The 27,635-nt window shown below is 39.3% G+C and overlaps 1 protein-coding gene across 3 annotated transcripts in view; it reads left to right on the top strand.

Annotated features, from left to right (window-relative positions):
* Nucleotides 1-27,635, top strand: part of MORC4 (MORC family CW-type zinc finger 4) — a gene marked incomplete at both ends in the record, with an annotated part of 53,474 nt that overhangs the window by 1,346 nt on the left and 24,493 nt on the right. For all 3 annotated transcript variants that reach the window (XM_084258245.1, XM_084258244.1, XM_084258246.1), the window contains 7 exons: nucleotides 5,993-6,125; nucleotides 12,973-13,205; nucleotides 14,588-14,735; nucleotides 17,515-17,647; nucleotides 17,953-18,081; nucleotides 21,320-21,439; nucleotides 23,131-23,231. In XM_084258245.1, the coding sequence (XP_084114371.1) occupies nucleotides 5,993-6,125; nucleotides 12,973-13,205; nucleotides 14,588-14,735; nucleotides 17,515-17,647; nucleotides 17,953-18,081; nucleotides 21,320-21,439; nucleotides 23,131-23,231 (997 nt within the window). The remainder of the gene's footprint in view (nucleotides 1-5,992; nucleotides 6,126-12,972; nucleotides 13,206-14,587; nucleotides 14,736-17,514; nucleotides 17,648-17,952; nucleotides 18,082-21,319; nucleotides 21,440-23,130; nucleotides 23,232-27,635) is intronic.

Below are 27,635 nucleotides of genomic sequence, written 5' to 3'. Positions count from 1 at the left end.
CAGGAACTGAGTCTTTAAGGTTTTGCATAGTACCTTGAGGGAAACCCTGGGAATGAGGTCTTTGTGCTTGTAACTTACAAATAAAAGAGAAAAAGAGGGGAAAACAACAACTTACATGATGGAAAACAGGACACAGAATTTCTACCTGTTGTTCCTTCACAGTGCAAAACCATATGTGTCTTTTGTTGTACTGTGTACTGAATTTTAGAGGGGTGATTTAAAGATTGGGGGAAAAGGGGAGGAGGGAAAGGGGTAGGAGAAAAGTGGGGATGGGGCATTGCCAAGGTAGGTTTGCTTGAGGGTGAGTGAAGCATGTGCACATGTGGCGGAATAAACATGTGACCCCGAAATTATATATGGACATATAAATGACCGACAAATTTAATTTTAAAAAAAGAAAAGGAATAAGCCGGTCACAAAAGGACAAAAAGGAGATTGATCAGTTTCTCATTTTGCATATATATATGATTTTTGTCTTAAGCATTACCTTAAAAAACCTAAACCTGGCCCAGGGTGTCCCATATGACTGCAAGCATGTATGTGTGTGTGAGTATTGTGTACATATACACACACACCTGCATATATATGCATACAGATACAGATTTTGAAAACATATCACAACGATCCATGATAATATTAATAGTAGGGAAAGGGAGAGCAAAGTGTTGATCCAAAGCTTTCATTGCAGGTTTTCCTTCAACAGTTTTCTCCTTCACTTATACATTAATTTTCTAGTGACTCATTCATTTGATAAATGTAGCACTCACTATGGTTAAGGCCACCATGTAGGTACAAAAATGAATATAACACAGATTCACTCTGCTAGTAGAGGATGTAAAACATGTACGGAGGGTCTGTGCTTTGTATAATAAAATTGAAAGCCATATATTGACAACCATAGACTTATCAAGTGCTGTGGCAGTTCAGATGAAGGAGCCATGACTTCCAGCTTACTGGGAAGTGCAGGGCTAGGAAAGGCTTCTTAGAAGGGGTGACATCTGAGCTGAGATTTGAAGGATTGGGACATGTGGATATGGGTGTGGGGAGGGGAGGGCATTCCAGGCAAAAGGAACAACTGCGTGGGCAAAGGCACGAGGAATGCTGAGTAGTTGAGTTTAATTAGAGCATGGGGTTCACAAGTATCACAACTAGGTCCTTAGCGAATTCACATAGAACCTTCACAAATACATTTTTAACTTTACCTTTTGAAGTAAAGGATGATGATGATGATGATTCTCCTGCAGATAAAGAAACAAAAGCTCAGAGAATTTAGTTGACTTTTCCAAGGTTACATGTCTTATAAATGACAAAACTCAAGGGAACACTCAAATACAAACCTTTCTGCTCTAAGAACCAAGTAGGGAATGAGGTTTTAAAAAAGACGGACTGGGACTAGGGTGTGACTGGGAGGCTCTGGTATTTGGTCTTTTCCTCTGAAGCAGGGAATGTCATGAGCAGAGCTACACTTTAGGGAAGTTAATCTTGCTGTAGCATATAAACTGCATTGGAGAAGGGGAAGGGGAAGACATAGCTTTAGAAGACCAATTAGGAACTTATCACAGTAATCAAATGAGAGGGAATACACTCTGTCAGCTCAGAGTGACAATGGGAATAGAAAAAGCAAGCTGTGAGAGCACCTAGGGATATATAGAGCAACGGAGAGGGAAGGATAAGAAATAACTTTCAAAGCTCAAACTTGTGGTCATTTGAATGCTGAGACTGTGTACAAATATAGGGAACAGAGGAAGAAGAATAGGCTTGGGTCAGAAATGATGCCCTTATGTTCAGACAAGAATACTTTCAGGCGTTTGCAGGATATCTGTAGGGCAGCAGCTTGGCCTGGTGACCTTGCAGGAATCCACACAGGCCACCCTCCTGGAACAGGAAGAGATGGGAGGCTTGTGAAGCCCTACCTCAAATCCACGTCCCACTTGCCATTCTGTTTTTCATGGGATGCTGTCATGAGACAGTTTCTCGTTGCTTCATAGGCTATGTCTTATGATGACATGAGGCTTCCGTTACAATGCTTTTGGGAAAGACAGGGGATCTGGTTGTTTTCCCTAAATGGTAGGCAAGGAGAAGGTAGAGATAGGGTCCTCCCACTAAGGATAGCACAGGCCAGGATAGGAGAGATAAGATGCCCTGGAGTCTGGTAGTACATGGGATTGAGGGGGCCAGGTTAGAGGATAAAGACACCCCAGGACCTGGTAGTGCAGCTCTTGGTTAAGCGGTTTATAAGAGGTGAGGAGTAGGGGTTCTCTCCCTGTCCTCTCTGTTTATTGACTGGATGGATAGGAGGCGATCGATTCCTGAGATCCTGAGAGTTTATGCTAGGTGTTGACAAGTTTGTAGAAGGCTAAGCAGCAAGAGGTAGGATTGAAACCAGACACCAGATTAGTTGGTGTTTTATCATAAATTCATTTGTTGAGGTCGACCTTGTTGTTACTGTAATTTCATTTGTTAAGTGGAAGGCCACTTAAAACTGAAAGTAAGTGCAAAGCTGTGCTTACTGCTGTCGGCCAAGCCTGCTGACCGCTTGTTCCCTACCACTCCAGCTGACCCTGGCCTCTTGCATCCCCCCTCCCCCCATACTCCACCAGCTTCCAACCAAGGAGATAAAATGTCTAGCTACGCCTGGCAGCTACTCTGTAACTCCTGAAGTGCCTGTATTAAAACTCTTGGGGGGTGTTCTTATAAAAAGCGCCTGGTGGGCCTCCCTGGTGGCACAAGGGGTTAAGACACAGCCTATGAAGCTGTCTGCAGCCACTGCAGCATGAGTTTGATCCCCGGCCACAGAGCAACCCACATGGTGCAGCAGACCTCTCCTGACTCACCCACTGCTCCCCTCAGCAGTATACTTCAAGTCAATCCACCTGTTCTGTTCCCCACTCTGTCTCTGGTGAATCCTCTCACCCCCCACACTTCTGGCCTGAACTCCAGTTCTTGGATGCATAAATAAATAAATCTTCTTTTTTTTTTTTTTTAAAAAAAAAAGCACCTAGTGAAGTTTGGACAAAAACTCACAGTAAGTAGGAAAAAAGTAAAAACAATTTTGTGAGAGACCTATGAACTATGGAGTTAGAATTGATATGTTACATATTGGAGTAATGTGTTCATAAAATGTTAGGAAGAAGTTCCTCTGTGTTCAAAGTTTGCAATGTAAAAATGATGTCCTGTTGATTTACAAGTTAAAGGTATTAGTCTCAATGATGATGATCCTTGCTGTATGCCAGCAAAAGTGACTGATAGGTCCCCAAACAATTCAGGGCCTACTTGCCAAGTAGGTTTTTTCCCACACAAGACCAGTTTTTAATATGACCGTGATCAAAAGCATGAATAAATAAATGCCGGAGAAAGTGGAAAAACCAAACCAAACCTCAGAACATCAAAACCAAAAATTAGAAAACAAAACCAATCAGATCTCTGAAACACAAATTTAAAAAGCCAACCAAATAAACAGAATCAGACTGTACAAGCATGTCACTTGGTGCCAGGGATGAGTCCTAGAGTCATCCAGACCACCATACCTCCAACACAGGCACCAGGATGGCAGGGATTGGGCCCTCCTCACCCCGGGGCCAGCTTGTGGGCAGGTTAAGGACCTCACAAAATACACAAGGACCAAGCATAGTCGAGAGTTCCTTGGTTTCCCTCTGGATTGTGCAGTTTTAATTCCAGCATGGTCACAGGGTGACATCAGGCCTGGACCCTGGTCTACTTGTGTGGTTGCAGAGTGGAGGCTAAAAAATGCATGGAGGTGTGTCATGTACACAGACAGACTTGGAGTGGCGCTGTGCGAAGTCTGAGCATGCAGGCTTTATACATCTGGCAGTAAGATGTGATGGCAGGTTGATTCTGGGGCAGTTCCAGAGTGTGACTTGTTTCTCCCAGGAGGGACATATAGCGGGGCCTGAGGACACGTCATGTCAGATGTGGCTGAAGTGAGTTTTTGGCTGATAGTTTGCTGTGTGTGCATAAGGGGCTTTTGCTTCTTTCTGTTTTTAGGGGTCCTCCCACATGAGCTCGCTGGTCCTTAGACCTGGGTCTTGGACCTCAAGGCCTCTTTAGGGGGTGCTGGGTGGTCTGAGGGCTTTTCAGCAGGCACTCTCCTGCAAGGTCCCCAGGGCCGTCTGCAGGGGCACATTTGCAGTGTAGCTGATGGCTTCAGAGTGATTTGGCATCGCCTCACAAGTGCGAGCATTTGCCAAGTGGCTTTTTTTTTTTTTTTGGTAAAGATTTATTTATTTATTTATACATGCACTGGGTACAGTCGAGAAGCATGGGAGGGTGAGAGAGAATCCACCAGAGCCAGAGCGGGGAGCAGACCAGGCAAAAGGACTGAAGCACACTGCTGAGGGGAGCAGCGGGCGGCAGGAGAGGTCTGCGCGCCATGGGGGACCCTCCTCTGGTGGCCGGGGAGCAGCCGGCGCTGCAGAGGCTGCGGGCTTCGCAACCCAGTGCTCAACCACTGCGCCACCGGGAAGGCCCAAGTGGCTTCTTAAAACAACATAGGCAGCGTCAAAGTACTGCATCCTTCTGTCAGTTGAAAAAACAGCTGCCTCTTGTACAAAGTAAAACACTTAAAGCCATCACTGCATGTCAAACTTATGATTCCCATTCAAGGTTGGCCCTTTTGATTTACCATATAACACAGAGCTTTGGCCTCACTTGGTCCTTAAAGATCAACGATATCAGCCCTCTTAACACCCTTCTGGGACTATGGGTGACGCTTTACTGATGTTAAGACTTTCCAAGTTACAGTCGCCATGGCAACTCCACTGTGGTGTTTGAAAGGAATGCGTCTTGTGTTTGATGGGCATTCCACACACCCTAGTGTTTGTAACTGATATTATTAATTGTACTGTAAAAATAGATATTTTGAGGATGTGTGATAATTCTCTTGCTTGTAACGGAAGTCCAGTGGAGAACTGCCACAGTTTGAACAGTGCCAGTCAGGAACCCACCCAGAGTCTCTCAGCCCAGCCATGTGGTGTCCGTACAGCAGCATAGGAGGCCAGTGAAAGGGAAGGTGGGGGGGAGTAGTTTTCTGCCTTGATTAAAGGGCTAGTAAAGAGAGAAGTGCTTAAGGAACCCATTCTTACACACTGCGCAGACTTCCCTCACGCTCAGACCAGTGAGCCCTAATAACACTTTTGTGCCACTGTGTAGTGACTGACAATTGTGTAAACTAGTATGTGATAAAAAGACGTGACTACTAGGCACATGACACTCCCTAAGATGGTGGACATGACACATGTGAAAATAGGATTTGATGTCTTCAATAAAGAACCCATTATGAAAACATAACTCAGGAGGAATTGTGAAACTTTGTTTTTTTTTTTTAACTCTAATTCTGTGTTCTCCATTTCACGATAGCCTCACTTTTAGAATGATTACGAAGTACCAAAGCACAATCACTCCTCCTCTCTAAAGATGCTTGCTGCCATCACTGCCATCCTGGCAGACATTAAACATTTTGCTTTTACCTCTCACTCTTTCAATGAATGTTAGGCTACAAAACAGGGATGGTGACGATACCTATGTCCTTTACCAGAAGTGGTGATATTAAAATGTAGAAAATAAGACGTTCACAAATAAGCTGTGTCTATTTGTAGTATGCACCTATTTGTACCAGAATTGTAGATTTACCTCTTTTCCATAGCCACCCTTTACTGTATGTATTCATGAGCCATAATGTGGCTAAAGGAGAAGTAATAAGACAAAAACAGGGCACAGACTCTGAAGTTTGAGGGGAAAAAGGCAGATTGCAGTCCAGTCATTCTATGAAATCTAGCAATCAGCCTCTTAACCCCATCTGCCATCATTCCTATTGTTCCTATGACCTAGTGAGTGCACTGCCATTAATGCTCCCTGCTCGCCCTCTGTAACGTACATGAGAAGGGAATTAAGAACAGTTTCCATCACTGAACTAAAGATGTTACTAGAATATTAGAAAGAGATATCTAATATCACAGATTTCTACCTTTTGCAGATAATGCTGTAGATCCAGATGTATCCGCCAGGACGGTCTTTATAGATGTTGAGGAAGTCAAGAATAAATCTTGTTTGACCTTTACTGATGATGGATGTGGGATGACACCTCATAAACTGCACCGAATGCTCAGGTAAAAATGTCTTCATTCTTTTTTTCTTGGCTTGAGATTATGAATTCTATATAAACCTTAATAGCTTTCTGTGACATTTTACTTTCCTTTTATTCATTCAACGAATATTAATTAAGCATCTATTATGTGCCGGGACTGGTTATAAAACAGACACTGTTCTTACACTCACAGGATGGATGGTCTAGCTGGAAATTCAGACAATTAAGCAAGTAATCAAAAAAAATGTTAAGTATAACAATAGGAAAGTAAAGGATATAGCAGGGTAAGACAAGAGGGGAACCCAATCTGATCGAGGAGGTCAGGAAGAGCCTCTTAGATGAGTCATGTTTAAGCTGAGATCTAAGAATGAGTAGAATTTAACTAGGTAAAGGAGAAGGAGCAGGGATGGGAGGTCAGGCAAATAGCAGCAAGGGTAAAGACCCATCAGACCTTCTCCAATTTATATTCATCCAAACTTACTCTTAAATCAGAAACATTAGAGGTGGGGCAATTTGTGGATTAGAACAATGAAGGTACCTGGGTATAACCAAGCCTTGTGAAAAGATAAACAAGACATTCACTTGTATAATCTTTGAAGGTTTTGAAGTAGACATGCAAAGTTAGGAAATGCTCTTTTCTACCTGCTGAAGCTGGTGATAGATTCCCATGCCACTCTCGGTTCATTTCCTTACTTTCAAAGGTTTGTACTTGACAATGTACTTCATTATCTTCGCATATCACTCAGTAAATGTGTTTCCTCAACTCCTTCCTTCGCTCTTCCTTGTTAGTAGATGAGGTTGAATATTCTCCGTGTGGCTTCCTGGACTCGTGTGTGAAGCATGAGTAGCAATGAAGGGTGCTGTGGAGGAGGGAAAGGATTCCAAACTATCAAAATGGAAAATATTCCTTTGGTTGGAATTCTCTATTAAGTTATTGTAATTTTATAATCCTGTTTGTAGGAAAATCCCTTTGATCCTGCAAAGAAAAAAATAAAATTCGGGCATAACCAATTATAAGCTTAGGTTTTTTTTTTTTTTTAACCACTCTGAAATCTGTGTGCTTGCTTTTCAGACTCTTATTAATTAGAAGAGTATTTAAGAAAAACCTCTAAAAGTGAGACAAGCATGTGACCAGTATGTTGCTGGTCACAAATTTATTGTTTTATATTAAGAAAAATACAACTTTAGATGTAATGGAACCAAATTATTTCTGTCTAATTCTGTATACATTGGGGTTCTTTTTTCTAAAATCACTTATCTTCTTAATCACTCCTTCTCACCTCATCTTATCCAGTGATATGGGTGTCAAATAGCGACCCCAGAAAAATCTTTCTGCCTTCCATTTTCTCAGTGGGACTGTTACTGTGCAGGGTGAGCGGTACCTTGGGACCCCCAAACCTTTCTGCTCTATAGTGGTTCTGCCATCCATCTCATCAAGACAAAACATATTCTAGTGCATAAGATCTTCATAGAAAATAACTTTAGGGCCTCCCTGGTGGTGTAGGGGTTAAGTTGAGACTTAACTCTCATCTCTACAATCTTATTTTGATCCCCGGCCAGGTCGGTGACCCACATATGGCACAGCAGACCTCTCCTGTCTTGCCTGCTGCTCCCCTTAGCAGTGTATTTCAATAAAAATTTCCATGTTCTGCTCCCCACTCTGTCTCTGGTGAGTCATCTGTACCTCTATCCTACACCCCATTTCTTCTGTGCAAAAAAAAAAAAAATAGAAAATAACTTTAGGGCCTCCCCTGGTGGCTCAGCGGTTGAGTGCTGGGCTGCGAGGCTGCCCGCAGCCTCTGTAGTTCCCCGGCCGCTGGTGAGGGTCCCACAAAAATAAAAAAAAGAGAGAGAGAAAATAACTTGAATCTTTAATACAATTAGTATGCAATAGAGAGAAGAGCAGAACTGCTGAGGCTCAAAAGCTTGCCACAAGTCTAAGGCACCTCCTGGTGGGGACCCATAGGAAAGGAGCAGAAGGGGGTCCCCCTGGTGGCGCAGCAGGTTGAGCACAGCACTGTGAAGCTGCCCGCAGCACGGGTTCAATTCCCAGCTGGCCAGGAAGATACCCACATGGCGCAGCAGACCTTTCCTGTCTCGCCCGCTGCTCCCCTCAAGCAGTGTTTTCGGTCCGCCTGCCTGTTCTGCTCCCTGCTCTGTCTCTGGTGGGTTCTCTCACCCTCCTGCGCCTGTGGCCTGTGCCCCAGTTCTTGCATAAATAAATAAATCTTTAAAAAAATGGTGGGGGAGGCAGAAGGCACCAGGCAAGTCTGGAAGAGTAAAATCAAAGCCCAAGTCAAGATAAAGGCTGCTATTGTCAGCTTCCCCATGGGTCTCTCACCCACATCTCTGCCTCTTCCAAATGTCTCTTTCCATGTTCCCCAAGTCCTTGGTGCAAGTTCAAGGCTGAGAAGCAAGCACAGCCTCTTCACATGTCTCTCTGCAATGTGCCTTCTCAAAATCTTCATCATCCTTCCTTCCTTCTCCCCATCTTCTCTAGCTTCCCCTCCCTGCTCAACTCCACCTTTCCTTAGGGTAGGGCAGGGAATCTGGAACCTCCCCTTCCCCTGTTACAATACTACACCTGTGAAAGTTGACATTTATAATTACAAGGCAGGAGGAAGGAGGAGGATGGTTTCAAAATAATTGTGACAATCTTTGTTCCAAATTCACTCAACAGTTTTTTCTCAGCACCAATGTGAAAGTCACTGGAGACAAAGTGGTGAACCAGACAAACATGATCCTAGTTCTTAGGGGCTGACAGTTGAATGAGATAGAAAAGAATTGACTCGTAATAAAACTAAATGGGTCATTCCATCTAAAAGTAAGTGTTATGAAGAGTACAGTTTCTATGAGAGCATATAATGAATCAAAAAAGGCTACCCTGAAGAAATGACATTTGAGTTGAAATATGAAGGCTGAGTATCATTCATTCAAAATTTTTGTCCCTCCCCAAGTAATAAAACAGAGAAGAGGGGGCAGAAACTTCTTTAGCTCTAGCATGTTTTGGCATTAGCATGCCAAATGTTTCCCACTAATTTAAGCTGAGCAATTATTTCTCAGATTTAAAATTAATTTTAGAGAATTTTTTAAATGAATTTTGGGTTATATATAGTGTATGTACTGGATTTAATTTGTGATTATATCTTAAAACAAACTTGAATCAGCTAGAAGGTCCCATTATTTAAAAGAGATCATTTAGTCCAATCCTAACTTCTAGCCAAGGATTCCACTTACCCTCATTTCTTCTTAGGTAGTTGAACTGTAGAGATAGCTTTGAAAATCTTTATTAAGTATATTAAATTTTCTGTCTTTGGTGTGGGGCTTTACTTTTGTATTTGGAAAAAATAATAGAGGTGATTATTCAAAATTATTAAGCCTACAGAAATTCTGTTTGACCTATAACATTTATAATTCTATCCACATTTTCCAACTCTTTAAGCACTTTTTCCTATTTTCAGAGTAATGAAATAGTTATATAACTACACCGACACTCTTTCCCATATGTACAGAATCCCATGAAATCAAATTAAAAAGGGAAAACCTATAATTGAATTACTTTATGGTCCATGATTAATTCTCTTTGGCTTCTGGGGGTAGTGTGTGAACCAGATAATCTATATGTTCAGCAAGGTGAAACACCTCTTTCAAAGGTCATGGACTAAAAGCAACCATAAAGCCACAGATTGAAGGTATTTCTACCTCTGTATAGAAGTACTTTTCCTAGTAGGTTTGTTCTAAAACAAGCCAGAGATTAACAGTGTGCTTAGCAGTATTTCATCCTTTTACATTGCTGGTTACATCACCAGGATATCCGGGCAACAGCAGTACCTGCCTTTGTGTGTCCATGGACTTGCCCAGATTTATTTCATTGGTTAGAATCTCAATTTAAATTTCTCTCTCTAGATTCTAGATTCTTGACATTTTAGGGAGTTGAAGACCAGCTGCTATAGTTCTAGATTCTACTCAAAAGAGCTGGTATCCACCCCTCCCCCCACCCTGATGATAAAGCAGGACTTATTTAGTGAAGACAAACCACCTATCTGAGCTATCTCTGTAGAAAATGACCAAGCTGTCCCGAAATACATAAAATTCATTCTTATATTTCAATTATTGTTTACTGTATGGGCTTTTATATTAGGTAAGGCATACCTCATTTTATTGTGCTTTATAGTGTGGTACAGATACTGCTTTTTTTTTTTTTTTTTACAAATTGAAGATTTGTGACAAAGAAGGTGGTCTATTGGCACCATTTTTCCAGCAGCATGTGCTCACATCATGTCTCTCACATTTTGGTAATTTATCACAATATCTCAAACTTTTCATTATTATTTTATTTCTTATGGTGATCTGTGATCAATGATCTGGGATGTTACTACTGTCACCCTCCACTAGCAAAATGGTTTAGAAGTGGCACATGATGAACTTCTTAAGCAATAAAGTGTGTTTAAATTAAGGTATGTGCATTTTTATAAGCTATGATGCTATTGAACACTTAATAGATGGCAGCCTAGTATAAATATAAGTTTTATATATACACTAGAAAACCAACATATTCATGATTTGTTTTATTGTGATATATGCTTCAGTGCAGTAGCCTGGAATCAAACCTGCAGTGTCTCTGAGGTATGCCTGTAGTTATTTAATTGCTATCTGGCATCCATTCTGCAATTTGCGGTTAAATAAAATACCTAACATAGGAGTGTAAGTGGAATAAAAGAGCACACAGAAGAGTTCAGTGGAATATAACAGCAATAGGAGGAACATAATAATAGCCACAAAACATAGAACTTCCAGCTCCTTTCTCCTCATTATTCTTATCCTTTTGCATTCTAGTTCTGGCCCTGCCCTACCACTTATCTTCTCAACCTTATATAGTCCTTTGGTCTCCCCAAACCAGGTAACACAGTGAGGGTTTATACTTACAAAGGAAAACAAGAGATGATAGACAGCAGAGGCAAGAATGAATAGAAAATTAAGGGAGTCCTGTAGTCTCCCTTGATTTCAGCACGTTCCCTTGATCACCTAATTGAAGCTTTTTAACATTAAAAATAGTTGAAGAGTTCGCTTAAAATTAAAGTTTGAATACTACGCTATTATTTATAAAATATTGTGCATTCAGTACATAATTTAATTCTCATAATCACCCATCTTTTCTAGCCAATTCTTCACAAAAGGAATATGAACGCTGAATCTTACCAATTTCTATTAAGTTTATTTCCTGGAATACTCAAGTCCACAGACAACAGAAAGTCAGTGCTGTTTTTTTTTTTTTTTTAAGATTTTTATTTGTTTATACAAGCACTGGGTACAGTCAGAAGCGCGGGAGGGTGAGAGAATTCACCAGAGCCAGAGCGGGGAACAGAACAGGCAGAAGGACCGAAGGACACTGCTGAGGGGAGCAGCGGGCGGCAGGAGAGGTCTGCGCACCATGTGGGAACCTTCTCCGGTGGCCGGGGAGCAGCCAGGGATCAAACCGGCGCTGCAGAGGCTGCCGGCAGCTTCGCAGTCCAGTGCTCAACCACTGCGCCACCAGGGGAGGCCCAGTGCTGGTTTTTTTTTTTAAAGGAACCACTGCCCTAGATACTACCTTTTTTCTGTGGCTAGAGTCATTTGTATGATATACAAACTCCTGTAAAGTGTCTACTCTAGAAGGACATAATCATTGCATAACACTTTGAATTAGGAAATTAAAAAGTGGCCCCCTCTCTTATGATATAAACACAAACCACAGCTTTCAGGAATTAGAAACCTAGTACCTCAGCCCTGCTCAAAAGAGTGAGAGCCAAGACCAAGCTGCTCAAAACATCTATTATGTTGGCGAAGATTCTCATCTGTAATATACAAAATCCTTCCTTAGATGGTAAACCACAAGGGCAAGAAACATGTGTCTTTTATTAATAGTTGTGTCTCCAGTACTTAGCACGATGCATGGCACATAATAGCTACTTAGGAAATATTTATTGAATGAATGGTAGTGTACGACATTGTATGATTAGTCAATCTGAAGAGAAGAAGTGCTTAAAAGTAGTTTTATTTGTGGTGAGGGAAGATAATACAGGAGGAAGAGAATCATGTTTACCTTTCATATCTCTGATTTTTTCTTTTGGTTCTATTATTTTGTGTGTGTGTCTGAATGAAGAATATAAGGAAGGGAAGGGATCTGGCCCCCAGATTAAGCTGATTATAAGGAGATTGTTGAGGTGGCTCAGTAAAACGCCCTTAATAGAACAAGAGAGAAATACTGCAGCTGTTTGCTGATACTCAGAAGTAGAACTACCTATTTTTATCTGTTGGGCACAATCCAATGAACTGTCCCAGCAGATGGAGCGGAGTGTAAGAATTAGAAGGGTTATCCTTTGGGTGGAGAGTTGAGATTGTCAAGATATATAACCTCTGACTTTCAGATTTCTACAGGGTCATATAACCAGGGGATGTCTATTTCGCACCTCTGACCAGTGCCACTATCTGGTACTTTCATTACATTTTCTAGGGTATACTGTGAGATAACTGTCATTTTCACCGTAACCTAACTTTAGTTCTAACAATTAGAATGGTTTTATCGCTGCAAACTGCCTGTGGCCTTCCCCGGCTATCTCGCCTAGTCAGTGACAAGAGACTGCTTTCACAAAGCTTGACTTACATGTTATGGAAATGTTTATGTACATACAAGCCTTATAGAAAATTAGTCCCACTACCCCATAGTAGTTTCCTGTGTTTTGAAGTTAATAATTTTGTCCAGAAATACCAACAGGAAGAAAACAGGAGGAATTTTTGCAAGTGTTCATTTGTAAGCCAAACTTCTGTCTGTTATCCTTCTTAGGATGCTTTTTTACATTTCTGATTTCTTTTTTCTTGTGTAATTACAGCTTTGGCTTTACAGATAAAGTAATAAAGAAGAGCCAGTGTCCCATCGGGGTCTTTGGTAATGGTTTCAAGTCAGGCTCCATGCGGCTAGGAAAGGACGCTCTAGTCTTCACCAAGAATGGGGGTACTCTCACTGTTGGACTTCTGTCACAGACCTATCTGGAATGTGTCCAGGCCCAGGCTGTTATTGTACCCATTGTTCCATTCAGCCAGCAAAACAATATCCTTTCTGGAAGTGGAGACTGTTGGTTAAAAATTAGTCTAACTGGACTATTTTAATAGAAACCTCTTTCTTCAGGTCAAATCCGGCTATAAGAGTTTTTATATTTAAAGAGGTATTCAAATGTCTTAAATTTAACTGGAATTTTCCTCTTTTAAATATATATATATATATATATTAGATAGATACTGGATGGTTTAAATATGTCTGTGTGTGTGTGTGTGTGTGTGTGTGTGTATGTATAGGAATATAAATAACCAAAGAACACATTCTGGTAAAAAGAGAGTAAAAATAATTCTTAACTTCTGTGAAAAATGTGCTGGTTCCCAGAAGGAATGGGGGGAGAGGGGAGGAGGAAAAGGGAAGGAAGGGCATGGGACATTGCACTTATGGAGGAGTAAAAATGTAACCCAGAAGTTATATAGTTATGTAAAGGACTGAAAATTAATCAAAATACTAAATAATATTTTAAACAGAAAACCAAACAAGTTTAATAACATGTATACCTCCTATATACATGGGAGAGACCCAGGAAAATGGAGTAGCTTCTTGGAATGGCCCAGAGCTATTACTTTAATTAAAGTCTTCAGCTAAAGACAAAAGATATGGGGTGAGGGGAATGCTATTTTGGGGTGGTTACCAGGAAAGCACCATAAACGGGCACAGTTGTTAAGCAGATTTAAGTCAACGCCATTTCCATTAATGAATTTCTAGAGATTTGGTCATCTTCCTAGTCCAGAGAGGGAGACACCCTTACAAATAGAGATGTGTCCTTGTAGTATAAATGTGTCGTAACAAAGGGCAGCTTCTACTCCGTTTTCCTATGACTACTGTTTATTAATTTTTTAAAAAAGAGTTGTGCCATGAAATGTTTTTGCTGCATTGAAATTTTCACTGTTATGTGAATTGACCTACATAGGGTATCTCTTCGCCACCACCATTACCCTGGGCCTTCTCTTTTTTCCCCTTAAGTGTAGCTATATTTGTGTCATATGCCTAGAAACATACCATTTATCAGTTTATCGGATAGCAGACTAGCTCACATCCTTCTACCTGGACAAGTTATTATTCCTTTTAGACACCAGGTTGTCTTGACCTCAAGCAGCATGGCTTTGAATTCATTGCTTCCAAAGAGTCTTCAAGATTCAGCCTTTGGCCTATTTCTTAAATATAGGACTGTCTCTGTTTACATTCTGTCTTTGAAGCGGTATTCTGCATGTGTAGCTAATGTTGCTGTTTGTCTCCACAACCATTCTCCCCATTCCCTTTTCTTCTGTAGCAGTAACACACATGCTTTATGTCTATATTTTGGTCTAAGCACACAACCCAACAGGCAGATCTTCCCAATTGATAGCATCCTAAGGTATTAATTTTTCTTTGACTATATTTGTTTTTACAAAAAATGATTATTACTGAGGATTCCTTGCCCAGCCTAGAAGCCATCTTGAATTATTCAATTTTCAACAGTGAAAATGACCTGCTGTCCCAGTTTGATGCCATCCCAGGCAAAAAAGGAACTCGCGTTCTCATTTGGAACATTCGCAGGTATAGTATTTCAAGGGGGGTAGATTCTAAATAGCAAAGGTAGTATTACAAAGTACATTTTAATAAGTCTCTCTAGAGAAGCAGAATAGATCAATTTAATACATGTTTATATCTCATTGCATACCCTTCCTTAACTTTCTTAGAATCACAGCTCTGTTTGAGATAATAATTCTTGTTGGTAAAATGTAGCACATGAATAGTCTTACAAAATAATCAAGACATGCTAAGATCCTCAGAATCCATTTAAATCCATCTATTTTTTATTCAGGGACATTTATTTTGAGGTAGGTAAATGATAGTTATTTTACCTTATTTGACAATGAAAATAAAGTATGAGGAAGAGAAATCAGGGTAGCAGCACAACCTGCCTCAAAATTTTACAAATAAGGATCTATGTATTGTTTGCTTTCAGAGTGGCTGGATTAGTAGAAAAAAAATTTTTTTAAGATTTATTTATTTATGCATACAAGAACTGTGGTATAGGCCAGAGGTGTGGGAGGTCAAAGGACCCACAGGAGACAGAGTGGGGAACGGAACAGGCAGATCGATTGAAATACACTGCTGAGGAGAGCAGAGGGCAAGACAGGAGAGGTCTGCTGCTCCATGTGGCCAGCTCCCTGGCCAGGGATTGAATTTGCGGTTCAGAGGCTGCGGACAGCTTCACAGTGCTGCACTCAACCCCTTGTGCCACTAGGGAGGCCCAAGTAAAAAATTTTTGAAGCAGATAAATTTGAATTATAGTGAGGATGATTTCAGATTGTGTGTTTAGACCTAATCAAACAATCTAGAAATATTCTAGGATACAACATTTGTTTGATCTTGTCATGTCAAATGTGATACATTTAACAGTGTCTGCTAAAACCTAAATACCTTTAAGGGACTCCCTGATGGCACAGGGATTAAAGACACAGTGCTACCAAGCTATCTGCTGCCACTGCAGCTTAAGTTCGATCCCCGGACAGGAAGCTAACCCACATGGCACAGCAGACCTCTCCTGTCTCGCCCGCTGCTTCCCTCAGCAGTGTATTTCAATAGATCTGCCTGTTCTACTCCCCACTTGGTGAATCCTCTCACCTCCCGCACCTCTGGCCTACACCCCAGTTCTTGTCTGCATAAATAACTGAATCTTTAAAAAAAAACCCTAAATACCTTTAATATGAACTAAGTATTATTGGTTTGTTTCATAGAACAGGGTAGTGGATATAGTAATTCTTTTTCTCTTCAGGTCAAGTATTACACATTATCACTTTTCTGGGTAAAACTTACATAAAAACCATACTAGAGTATTATATGAGTATTTTCAATTTTAAAAAGTAAAGAGAATTCACAAATTAGTAATTTAGATCTTTACATGTCCTGTTGGGAAAACATCAAGTAATACAATTATATTAAAAAGGACCTTTTCCCCTCGATCTAAACGCCAAACTAACTTTTTTCTTTGTACATTGCTTCTCAGTTATATGGTAGTAGGTGGTATGTAAATAAAGGATTCCATGGTCAAATAACTTTGGGAAAAGCTGGCTTAACCAAAGCTTACCGTGTCAATTTATTGCAGGAATTCCCAGAGGTTTTAATATGCCAGTGTTCACTAAAAATATTTAAGAGAGCAATTTAGTATCCAATTTCAAAAATGTTTCTCCCTTTTCCTTGGATAGTGAATGGTGAGGAACAGGGAGAACAGGGGATCCCCTCAGAGTATATGCATTAGAAGGGGTGGAGTAATAAGAATCAGTGTTATCCTGGAAAATCCAGAATATACTATTACAGTGACACAGACTTTATACAGGCTACATATCATAGTGGCTCTGGCCAGGCCTGGAGAAGGAATCCTGTTTTTGACACAGCTGCTCTGAGCTTGCAGAGCCTGCAGTACGAGGGAATATCACTAGAACTTGAGGTGACTCTGACAGATAGCTATTGTCTCTCAATTTTATTTGATCATCAACTTTTCTTTATTTTTTATCGAAGAGGATCGTGAGGGGCTACTATTCTACAAAACAAATTTTGGGAACCATTGTTCTGATATTTCTGTTTGCTCTATAACCCATCATTTGTTTTGAATTTTTTTCTAGGAACAAAAATGGGTCTTGCCTTTTTTTCCCCCTGGCAGTTGCTAGTGATGTAGCCCAGGGTCTTGGAATGGATTAAAGCTAAGTGACCTAAAAAGGCCATGGGAAGAAGAAAGGTCCTTACAAAAGGAATATGAACACTTATCTTAAATGCTAATTCCATAAATGATATTCTAGAGGACTAGCGATTATATGCTGTTTCAATTACAACCATTTTTTCCCTTCTAAGATAGGGTTAAATCTGGGGCAAGCTTTGTATTTCATTAGACCTTATACTTTTGCTGAAGTTAGAAGAAGTAGGTTTGGATTTTTCTATTCATTCGGTTGTAGAAAATGATGTTGAATGACCTACCCAACAATACCCAAAAAAATTGGTTCTATTTTAAGATCCTGCTTTGAGGCTAGCTGACATTCATTTGACTTATCAGATCACAGACATTCTCATGTTCCTTCCCGCCCCACCACCCTTTTCTTTACTTGGCATCACCACTTCTATGAAACATAGTAGATTTGTTTAGACTGGAAATACACTCAAATATATTATGTGATCTTCAAGCCAAGTAGTTTGTATTTCCTTTGCACTGGTAGTCAGGGAAAGAAATAGAAACCTGAGTTTTGGCTCATATTGTTTCTTTTCTCTTGGGTTCCTAGTGCGTTTTTGTCCTTTGGAGCCAGTTTTTGTTAGATTGGTACTTGTCTCTTTTACCCAGAAATAAAGATGGAAAGTCTGAGTTGGACTTTGATACAGATCAATATGACATCTTGGTATCAGACTTTGGCACAGAAGAAAAAGAGACTGGTGATGTTACTTCTGAGCTGCCAGAAACAGAATATTCTTTACGGGTGAGTAAGAGTGCTTTTTCTTCAACAATGGGAGGAGGTAAGATTTCCTATAACATGAAAATATTGTTCAAAAATCTCAATTTAGTTATATAAAGTGACAACATTTTAGACCTGTGCTAGGATTCATTTTCATAGTCTCCACTGAAACAGTTTGGTTAATATAATCAGCAGCATTTTAGTGTGTAGAAGAGTATAGAAACTGAGTCAAATCTTTACCCAGAATAACTCTCAGTTGCTAATAGTGTTTTATGGAGATGTCAATGGAAGTGGGAGTATATAACGACTTTCTCTTCACTGTTCCATAGGCATTTTGTGGTATTCTGTATATGAAGCCACGAATGAAAATTTTTCTGCGTCAAAAGAAGGTGACCACCCAGATGATTGCTAAGACCCTGGCCAATGTAGGATATGATATATATAAACCAACCTTCACAGTATCCTTACAACTGCGTGATGTTAACCTCATCGTTTCAGGGTTGGATTTTCAGGTTGGCACAGAAGGACAAGTCTTCCCTTTGCCAATTCAAAATTGTGTGTTACAGTGCAAATCCTATTACACGTACTCTATGGAGGTATTTCTTAAATGTCAATCTATACACATATTTTTTATCAGGAATCACCTGAATGTTATTAAAATTCTGAGATTTTGAATATTCTAGTTCAATGGTTTCTGAAATTCTTTTATTCATATGAAATATTTATTTTTAAAACCTTGGCTGATTGTAATGAGTAGCTAAGTTTGAGAATCTCTGCTGTAAGGAATAATCCACACTGTTTGGTTTGTACTGGAATTTCATTATATGTTACATTGATTGAAATCAGCAAAATGTTGGCTCGAACTTGTTAGTCTTTTGAACTTAGTGTGATTTTTCTCATAACAAGTGCAGCCTTAATGTTGATGGAAGTTAAGAGAGTAGAATTAAAGGCTGATTTTTCTAGGGTGAGATAAATCTTCAACAGGTGTGACATGAATTTCCTGATACTTCTTAAATGCAGCCACTTGGAGAAGTAATTACTCATTTCCATTCCTACCCCTCCTCACCACTACACTGAGAAAATCTTAAGATGAACTATGGAAACTAGGTCCATCATTGTTGGTGGCTTTTTGACAAAAAGCAAAAAGACTTTGAAAGGTGGAGAACTCATAAGCAGAACTCATAAGAATTGCTCTTGTACTTCCTTTTCTAGTAATGAAGCATAGCTCTTGGCCCAAGAAAAGTGTTCATACTATTTCCTTTATCAAAAGTGTGCTTTCTTGTTTAAAAATGCCTGATTTAAAAGGAAAAAAAATCAAAAGTGTTATTTAGCCTGTTTGTCTTTTCCTGACCCAAACAAACCCAACTTAGCAAAATCACAGTGAGCACTGTTAGCATCTGTAGGTATAATAACAGCTTATAGGATCACTAAGATCCTAGCTTAAGTTATCTTGCTATCTAATGAAATACAAAGTTTACCCCAGATTTAACCCTATTTCTTAGAAGGAAAAAATGGTTGTAATTGAAACAACATATAATTGCTAGTCCTCTAGAATATCATTTGTGGAATTATAACTTAAGATCCTATGAGCTAGGATCTTAGTACTGTAAGTTTAATGGAGCCAGTTGAAAAAAAGTGCTTTCTACCTATTGTTTCAGGATATATACCACATACCTGTGTCCAGCGTCTTTCTTTTATGGGTTTCTATCGGGACAACTCCTATGGACGTATTCCATATGTACATCAACTCTTCTCAACCCCCTTTCCATTATTAGTTACCTTTCACTATTAGAATTTAGGCTAACTGAAGTCACTATAGGCATCAATAAAATGAAACCCCAATAAAATTTCCCCCAGGGTCACTGATGCTACTTATTTATCCCTCAAAGACCTCTTCCTTCCTTTTATCTTTTCTCCTTATACTAATTTGGGCAACCTTCTACCCCAGTGTACTCCTACCCCATAATTTAGAATTGTAGAAACATACAACAGAAAGTTTTCAGCAGTCTTTATCTCAAAAATGTTAATTTTATGGTGTGAAGTTTTATTTGTTTTAGGGGATTTTGTCCTGCTTTGTTTTTGTATTGGAATAGGATCTTGTTTGAAGTTCGATTTGAGCTTCTGGAGCCTAGAACATTAGATATTCTGAGTCAGACATTACTGTATTATGTCCTCACTTGTTGACTTGTTGCACATCTTTCTATCATAGTTGATTCATTTGTTCACATGGATTTGGTGCTAGTAGCTTATTATTTGGAGGTGGCCGTGGACATCATTTTTTTTTAAATAAGTAACAAAATTAAGTTTTCATTGAACTTATTTGGACATGAAATTTTCTTAGCATTTGTTGTAATGAAAATCTCAGTGTCTATTTCCCTATATTGTCCTTACTCTCTTACTTTGGCTTTTAAATCAAATAGAACTTGTTAAAAACTTATCATTATTCATGTTTTATTTCTTCTAGCCAAATTTGTTAACTTGTTAACTGCTTCCCTTGAAATATATTACAGAAGAACTATTCATTTCCTTTACCTTTAAAAGTGATTTTGTTCTTAGAGCGTTTGCTTTCATTGTGTTTAATGTGATTGCTTACAATTGTTTGGATTTGTGTTGTACCATTTACAACTCTTATCAGAACCTGGGATACCTGATAGCAAATTGGGCTGCTAGCAAAGTTAAGAAATATTCTATGATTATTTATGAATTTTTAAATCACAGATGGCATCCCAGCATATTTTCTTGCAATCTATTCTATGCATATATTTATATACACATATTTTTTAGAAAATGCTTGTTATATTCTGAACATTTTCTAATGTTCTCATATATTTTTCAAGGACATAATTTTTTTTTTAATTTCATGGCAAGTTTATTTTTTTTAAATAATAAATTTTATTTTTATATTCCCCATACAATTGCAACCCCCCCCATTTTGACCCCAATCCCTCCCTTCCCACCCCCCACTCCCCAAAAACTGTCTCTGGTTCATAGTTTTTTGTTGATTTTGATTTTCACTTTTTTATAGTTACTCATTTTCCTGGTCCCTTATTTAAGTTCTCTAGATTCCTGCTATGAGTGAGACCATCCGGTATTTTTCTTTTTCTTTCTGGCTTATTTCGCTGAGCATGATCCCTTCCAGCGCCATCCATGTTGCTGCAAATTGCATGTGTTTATCTTTTTTGAATGCTGAGTAATATTCCATGGTGTATATGTACCACATCTTCTTGATCCAGTCATCTATTTTTGGGCATTTGGGCTGTTTCCAAAGCTTAGCTATTGTAAACAGTGCTGCTATAAACATAGGGGTGCAGGTGTTCTTTGGAATTGATGTTTCTGTGTCACAAGGACATAATTTTAATAGCTGCATAATCGACCATGTGAATATATCAGCAGTTATTTAATTATTCCTTTATTGTCAAGCACTTATATTGTTTTTCTGCCATTATAACTAATTGATAAAACTCTGAAACTCATGAAACTTTATGGACTTCCCTGACTCTTTCTGTAGTATAAATTCCTTGAAAGAGAGTGCTTTAGTCAAAAGTTAAGAAGTTTCAAGACTGTTGCTACAGATTTTTTCAGTGCCCTCTAGAAAGGTTGTACCAATTTACATCCAATGATGATTTTTACTATAGTATACAATATTTTTTCTGCTAAAGACTCTAGTGTTTGTCTCCTTAATAATTTTCTTCTCAGAATAAACAGGTGAAAATAACTTTTGGGTTCTCTTGCAAGAATAATAACCAGTTTGGAGTAATGATGTATCATAACAACCGACTCATCAGGTCCTTTGAAAAGGTGGGATGTCAGGTGAAGGTGAGTCATGAATGTTTCTTCGTCCTAGAGAGCAGAAAAGAGTAGGAAAAGGTTGAAAGTCTGTCCAGGGGTTAGACTCCCTGGACGGTAATGGATAGACCTCCATGTAATGATGGTTTTAAATATGGTTGTGGAACTTTGCTGTCTTATGTTGAAAACTTTCTACTTCTCCTCTCCTAGCTGTTACTCAACCGAGAAACTTCACTGAATGCATTTTTTTCTTGGTAGCTATTAGTGAGAGGTAGCATTAGAACACAAGCAACTCCACTATGTGTATCAGTTTACTAGTGTTTAAGGTACTCTTTCTATTTTCTTGGGACAACAATAGACATGGTGGAAGATGCATGAAATTTAGTGGTTGATGACCAAGAATCAAGTCCTGACTTTTTAATTTCCAAACTGGGTAACTTTGAATAAGTTGTTTAATTTCTCTAAGGTCAATTTCCTTACATATAAAATGGAAACGACAATAATATTACCAGCTTGCCTGCCTCACAAGGTACAGGTTTGAGAGACTTGAAAGGGATAAATAGCATGAAGATACTTTATAAATCAAACTACATGTAGTAATATCTACAAGTATCCCATTCATTCCTGTTACACAGACAAGATTATTAATGCACAAAGAATGATAAAGAGCTGGATATTATACAATAGGGCAGTCATATTGTAACAGGGACTTCACAATGCCTAGAGGCCTCTGAGTGTGGGCGGCTGGTAGCTGGGGTGTTTCCTGCTGGCCACCTTAGCGCGCAGCCTGCCAACGGCCTCTCACCTGGGCACCATCTGGGTTTGCGCACAGGAGCCTCGGGGGTTCCTGTGGGGCCCCCTGGAACAGCAGCAGTGGGAGTTTCCCCGCCTGCCACACCCAGCATCCACTTTCACATGAGCCATGGGGTCCCTGTTAGAAGACCCAGCTAGCTTTGCTAGTTTGCAATCTTGGTTGTTTGCTTTTTCTTGTCATATCATACAATTCCTTTATATCATCTTTTCTATCATGCAATTCTTATTTGTGTGCCAGTCTAATTATGCCTTAACTCAGTTCCTTCATTAAATAATTAAAAAGATTTTATCAATAGATGCAAATGATTCTAGTACTTCCAAAGATGAACTACTGCCATCTGTTGCAAAAATCAGTCATGACTTTTCCAACAACCCAATAATTCCAAAATTCTCCTGTATCAACTTATATTTAATAATTACAAGTCTGACTATCTTTACTAGTTGTTTGATATCCTGCACATATAAAATTTCTTTAGAAGATAGTGTATGATAATTGCAGAGCATCTTAACTTTTTTTCAGATGACATTTGGTTTCATTCCCTAGAACAGTCATATTTACCCTTGATTTTTTCTTAAGTGTCGTTCTTTGTTCAAATGAAATCTTACGACCATCCCAGAATATAAAACATGAAGGTAGAGATCGTGTCTGAGAGATGGCTGTTAATCCCTAGAAAACTCTAGAGATCTATGGATCATAGTTTGAAAATATGTGTCCTAAAATTTGCCAGAGGTTCCAGTTCAATGCAATACTTGCAGCCCATTGAGGAATACTGAGTGTTTCTCTAGATCTTACTGGCCTTTCTTTGCCCATGAATGTTATATAACCTATTATTGTTAAGCATTAAAAGGAAATGCCTGCAGGCAGCCAATAGTAATGTAAGTGTTGAAATTAATATTTTTCTTCTAAGCCAACTCATGGAGAAGGTGTGGGAGTAGTTGGAGTCATTGAGTGCAATTTCTTAAAACCTGCCTACAACAAACAAGACTTTGAGTACACCAAGGAGTACAGGTGAGTCATTCCCAACCTGAGCTGTTTCTGAGAGTTCATTAAGAAAGGATTCTAATCTCTGAAACCTCTAAAATCATCTTTAAAACCCAGCCAGATAAGTTAACTGAGAATTCCTTCAAATCTATTTTCTAAGATTAAAGATAAAGTGATTTTATTTTAATTTTATTTTTTAAATTTTATTTATTTATGCATACAAGAACTAGGGTATAAGCCAGAGGTGTGGAGGGTGAGCAGATTCACCAGAGACAGAGTGGGGAGCAGAACAGGCAGATCTACTGAAATATACTGCTGAGGGGAGCAGCAGGTGTGACAGGAGAGGTCTGCTGCGCCATGTGGGTTAGCTCCCTGGCTGGGGATCAAACTCATGCTGCAGTGGCTGGTGATAACTTGATAGCACTGATACTTTAACCTGTGAGCCACCAGGAAGGCCCATTAATTTTCTTATTGAAATAACATTAGTGCAAAACATTATATAGATTTCATGTGTACATCAATTATAGTTCAATGTCTGTATATACTGCATTATAATCACCATTGAAAGTCTAGTTTAGGGCCTCCCTGGTGCACAAGGGGTTAAGATATAACCTATGAAGTGTCCACAGCCCCTGCAGCATGAGTTCGATCACCAGCCAAGGAGCTACCCACATGGCACCGCAGACCTCTCCTGGCTTGCCGGCTGCTCCCATCAACAGTGTATTTCAGTCGGTCTGCCTGTTCTGTTCCCCACTCTGTCTCTGGTGAATCCTCTCAGCCTTCACACCTCTGGCCTATACCCCAGATCTTGTATGCATAAATAAATAAATTTTTTTTTAAAAAAAAGTCTAGTTTACATATACACTACCATGCAGTTGACACCCTTTACCCATTCCACCCAGCTCCCTTCCCTTTTTACCTCTGATAACTCCCATTTTGTTCTTATTATCTGTTTGATTTTGTTTTTGCTAGTTTTTTTTATTTTCCACATATGAGTGAAATGATTTGAATTTTAAATGAAAGCTTACTGATACATGATGTATGGAGTCCAGTTGAAGTAAACCTTACCTCTAGAAATTGTGGAAAGAATGTACAAAGAGTGTACAAAGAGTCATTTAGTAAAATACTTCTGGTGAAACAAAAAGCCTTGAAATTGACCTTAATGAACACAGATCAGTAGACCTAAAGTTATTGAATAATTTGGGGGAAAAGCAGCAATGTGAAGTTGCTTCAAATGATTTTTTAAGTCTGTGAACAGATTGAGAAAAAGTATTGGAGCAAGAGGAGCAATGTGTATTTTCAGGGAAACATCTAGATTTAATAGGTAAGACAAATAGATAAGAATCAGAAAAGAACTTGGTATTGAGACTGAACCAGCAAGTATACCTTTAGAAGACAAAGAAAGGAGTTGTTAAAGCAAGGATATAATTGCTTCAAAACTTTAGCAGAGGAATTGGATCACTCATTACTTCTGTTATCAGGAATTGTGAGATAATCTCCTATGTGCCAAGGATCAGGAAAAAGACAAAACTTGCCAGCAAACCATAGATCTGAGGCACACAGCAGAGGAGGGGGAGGGAGAGGGGTCAAAATGGGAGGGAAGAGCACAAGGGACTATGGTGATGGTTCACGGGTGCTATGGTGGTGGGAGAACTATGGGGACTACACTTGAGGGGAGAAATCAAATACTATAAAAAATGAACAACAATGTAAGAAAATAAAAAAATATATAAAATAAATTTTAGTGGTGTTAGATTCTTGATTTGTGATGTTTAATTTCAATATGAATTTGAGGTTATTACAGGAGATCCAAATAGAGATATTTCGTAGGCAGTAAGTTTATTCAATTAAATAGATAGGATTTCTGGCTTAAGTAACTTAATATCTACCACACATTTTACAAAAAAACCCAGAAAACTAGTATACTATACTGCATGCAGTCTTCTGAGACTAATAAATGCACATAACTCTTATCCCAAGTCTTCTCCTTTTTTATTCTATTTTATATAAAATTAAAATATGTTTACATAGAAATAAGGAAATTTTAGAGGGAAATCAGAGAAAAATGTCTAAGATCACAGGCTCATCCTAGGAGTATTATAGATAACAAAACCACAAATGCTAAAAGAGACACTAGCCATCATCCTACTGGAATGTCTATGAATAAATCATCTGTGATATCACTTTTAATAGTTGTGGATATCAGGTTTCAGCTGCAACTATCAGGGCTCAAATTTTTTACAGTGAATTTCAGCTTAAGAGATGGAATCAACATATTAACTCAGCGCCCTATTGGTACATGGCACAGTGGCTAGGCTTTGTGGGATTTTCTAGACAAATTCAAGATGTGATTGTTGTCTTTGAGGAGCTTGTAGTCTATTTGTAATAACACGTTGTCACATACATGAAACAATTTAGAGAGCAATAAATGACTGTTTGATCAACCAAAATATAAGTAGTATGGTATAGGAAAAATACCCTGATAGAATAGATAGAGAAGGTTTTGAGTAGAAGGTATGATGTGAGATTTGCCTTAAAAGATACAGCATTTAAAAATGGGAGGGAAAGGAATTCCAGTTTGAAATTATAGCATGATCTAAGGTGGTGACAGGGACTCAGAATGGTAAGAATATGGGGAGTGGGGATAAAGTGAAAGAACTAAAGTGAAAGCAAATAAAGCTAGATGGATAGAGGGCTATATTGTACAGGCAGGGACTGGCAAATTTTTCTGTGAAGAGCCAGAAAGTAAATATTGTAGGGTCTGTGGGCCACATGTTCTGTCACAACTACTCAGTTCCTCTATAGTATGACAGCAACCACAGACAATAGTAAAGGAATGAGTGTGTGTGTCCAATATGATTTTGTTTACAAAAATGGGTGGTGACTGGGATTTGGCCCACAGGCTGTAGTTTGCTGACCCCTCTCCTAGAGCCACAGTTCCCAAACTATGTGCTGAGCTGCATATAATAAACTCACAGGGCAGCCATAGGGTATTTTAAATGTTTGTGGGAAATACAGTGATACTTCTGTCAATAAAGAGTAGAAATTGTTTTCTATTGCTGTTGTAAAAAATTGCTACAAACTTGGCTTGATATAACATTTATTTATTATCTTAGAGTTCTGTAGACTCTAAGTCCAACTGGAATCTCATTGGGCTAAAGTAACGGTATTGACAAGGCTTCATTCCTTTCTGGAGGCTCTAGGGAAAAATATATCACCTTGTCATTTCCAGCTTCTAGAGGCTGCTAACATTCTTTAGCCAATAGCCCTCTTCCTCCAGTGTTCAAAGCCATCAATGGTGGCTTGACTCCTCCTCACATCATACCACTCCAGTGACTATGCTTTTGTCCTCACCTCTGACTCTGCTTTCTTGCCCCCTGAGATTCACTTACATCTTTTTTTTTAAAGATTTATTTATTTATTTATATAAGCACTGGGTACACTCAGAAGTGCAGGAGGGTAAGAGAATTCACCAGAGCCAAAGCGGGGAACAGAACAGGCAGACTGACAAAATACACTGTTGAGGGGAGCAGCGGGCACAGCAGGAGAGGTCTGAGCGCCATGTGGGACCCTCGCCGGCGGCCGGGGATCGAACCGGCACTGCAGAGGCTGCGGGCAGCTTTACAGCCCAGCGCTCAGCTGCTGCGCCACCAGGGAGGCCCCCGATCCACTTACATCTTACATGCAAAATACGTTTACCCCATCCCAACATCCTCAAAAGTCTCAATTATTACAGCATCAACTCAAAGTCTAAACTCTGATCTTAATTCATCAACTCAGAATTCCCAAATCCTCATTTAAATCAAGTATAGGTGATATTCTGAGTCTGATGCATCTTGGGGCAAAATTTCTCTCCTTCTGTAGACAAGTTTGATTAATTGATTGATTGTATTTTGCTCTGAAAATACAATGATGGGACAAGCATAAGATATCAGTTATAGATATTCCAGTTTAAACAGTAGAATAAAAAAAGAGTCAGAGAGGTCCCAAGCAATTTCAAAATACAGCCAACCTAATGCCATTACGTTTCAAAACGTGAAAATAATCTAAGGCTCACAGCTTCACCCTCTGACTTGAGATTCTCCCTTCCTGGTTTGTGGCACACCTTCAGCGTCATATTTCCTTTCCATAAAGAATACCATGTTGTAAGAGGTTCCTGGACCCAATTCTTATTGGGTTTGTGGAGTCTTCCCCATGCCAGCCATCAATTCTTGGATACCAGTAATATGTCCAATAATTCAACTCAGATCAGCTAATTTCTGACACTGTTTACCCCAAGATGATATCAGATTCCACAGGTTAAAGGCACAATGTCCCAAGACCACCCTCCACTTTAGATGCAAGCCCAGGCACTTACCTGTGCTTTTGAGCAACTGGCTATGGGTCATAGATTCTTAGGATACCCTCCTCAGGTCTGATTAATTTGCTAGA

This window comes from Talpa europaea (genome assembly GCF_964194135.1).
Source record: "Talpa europaea genome assembly, chromosome: X".
NCBI lineage: Eukaryota > Metazoa > Chordata > Mammalia > Eulipotyphla > Talpidae > Talpa > Talpa europaea.
The sequence above is the reverse complement of the archived record's forward strand: the minus strand, read 5'-3'. Positions and strand labels throughout refer to the sequence as shown.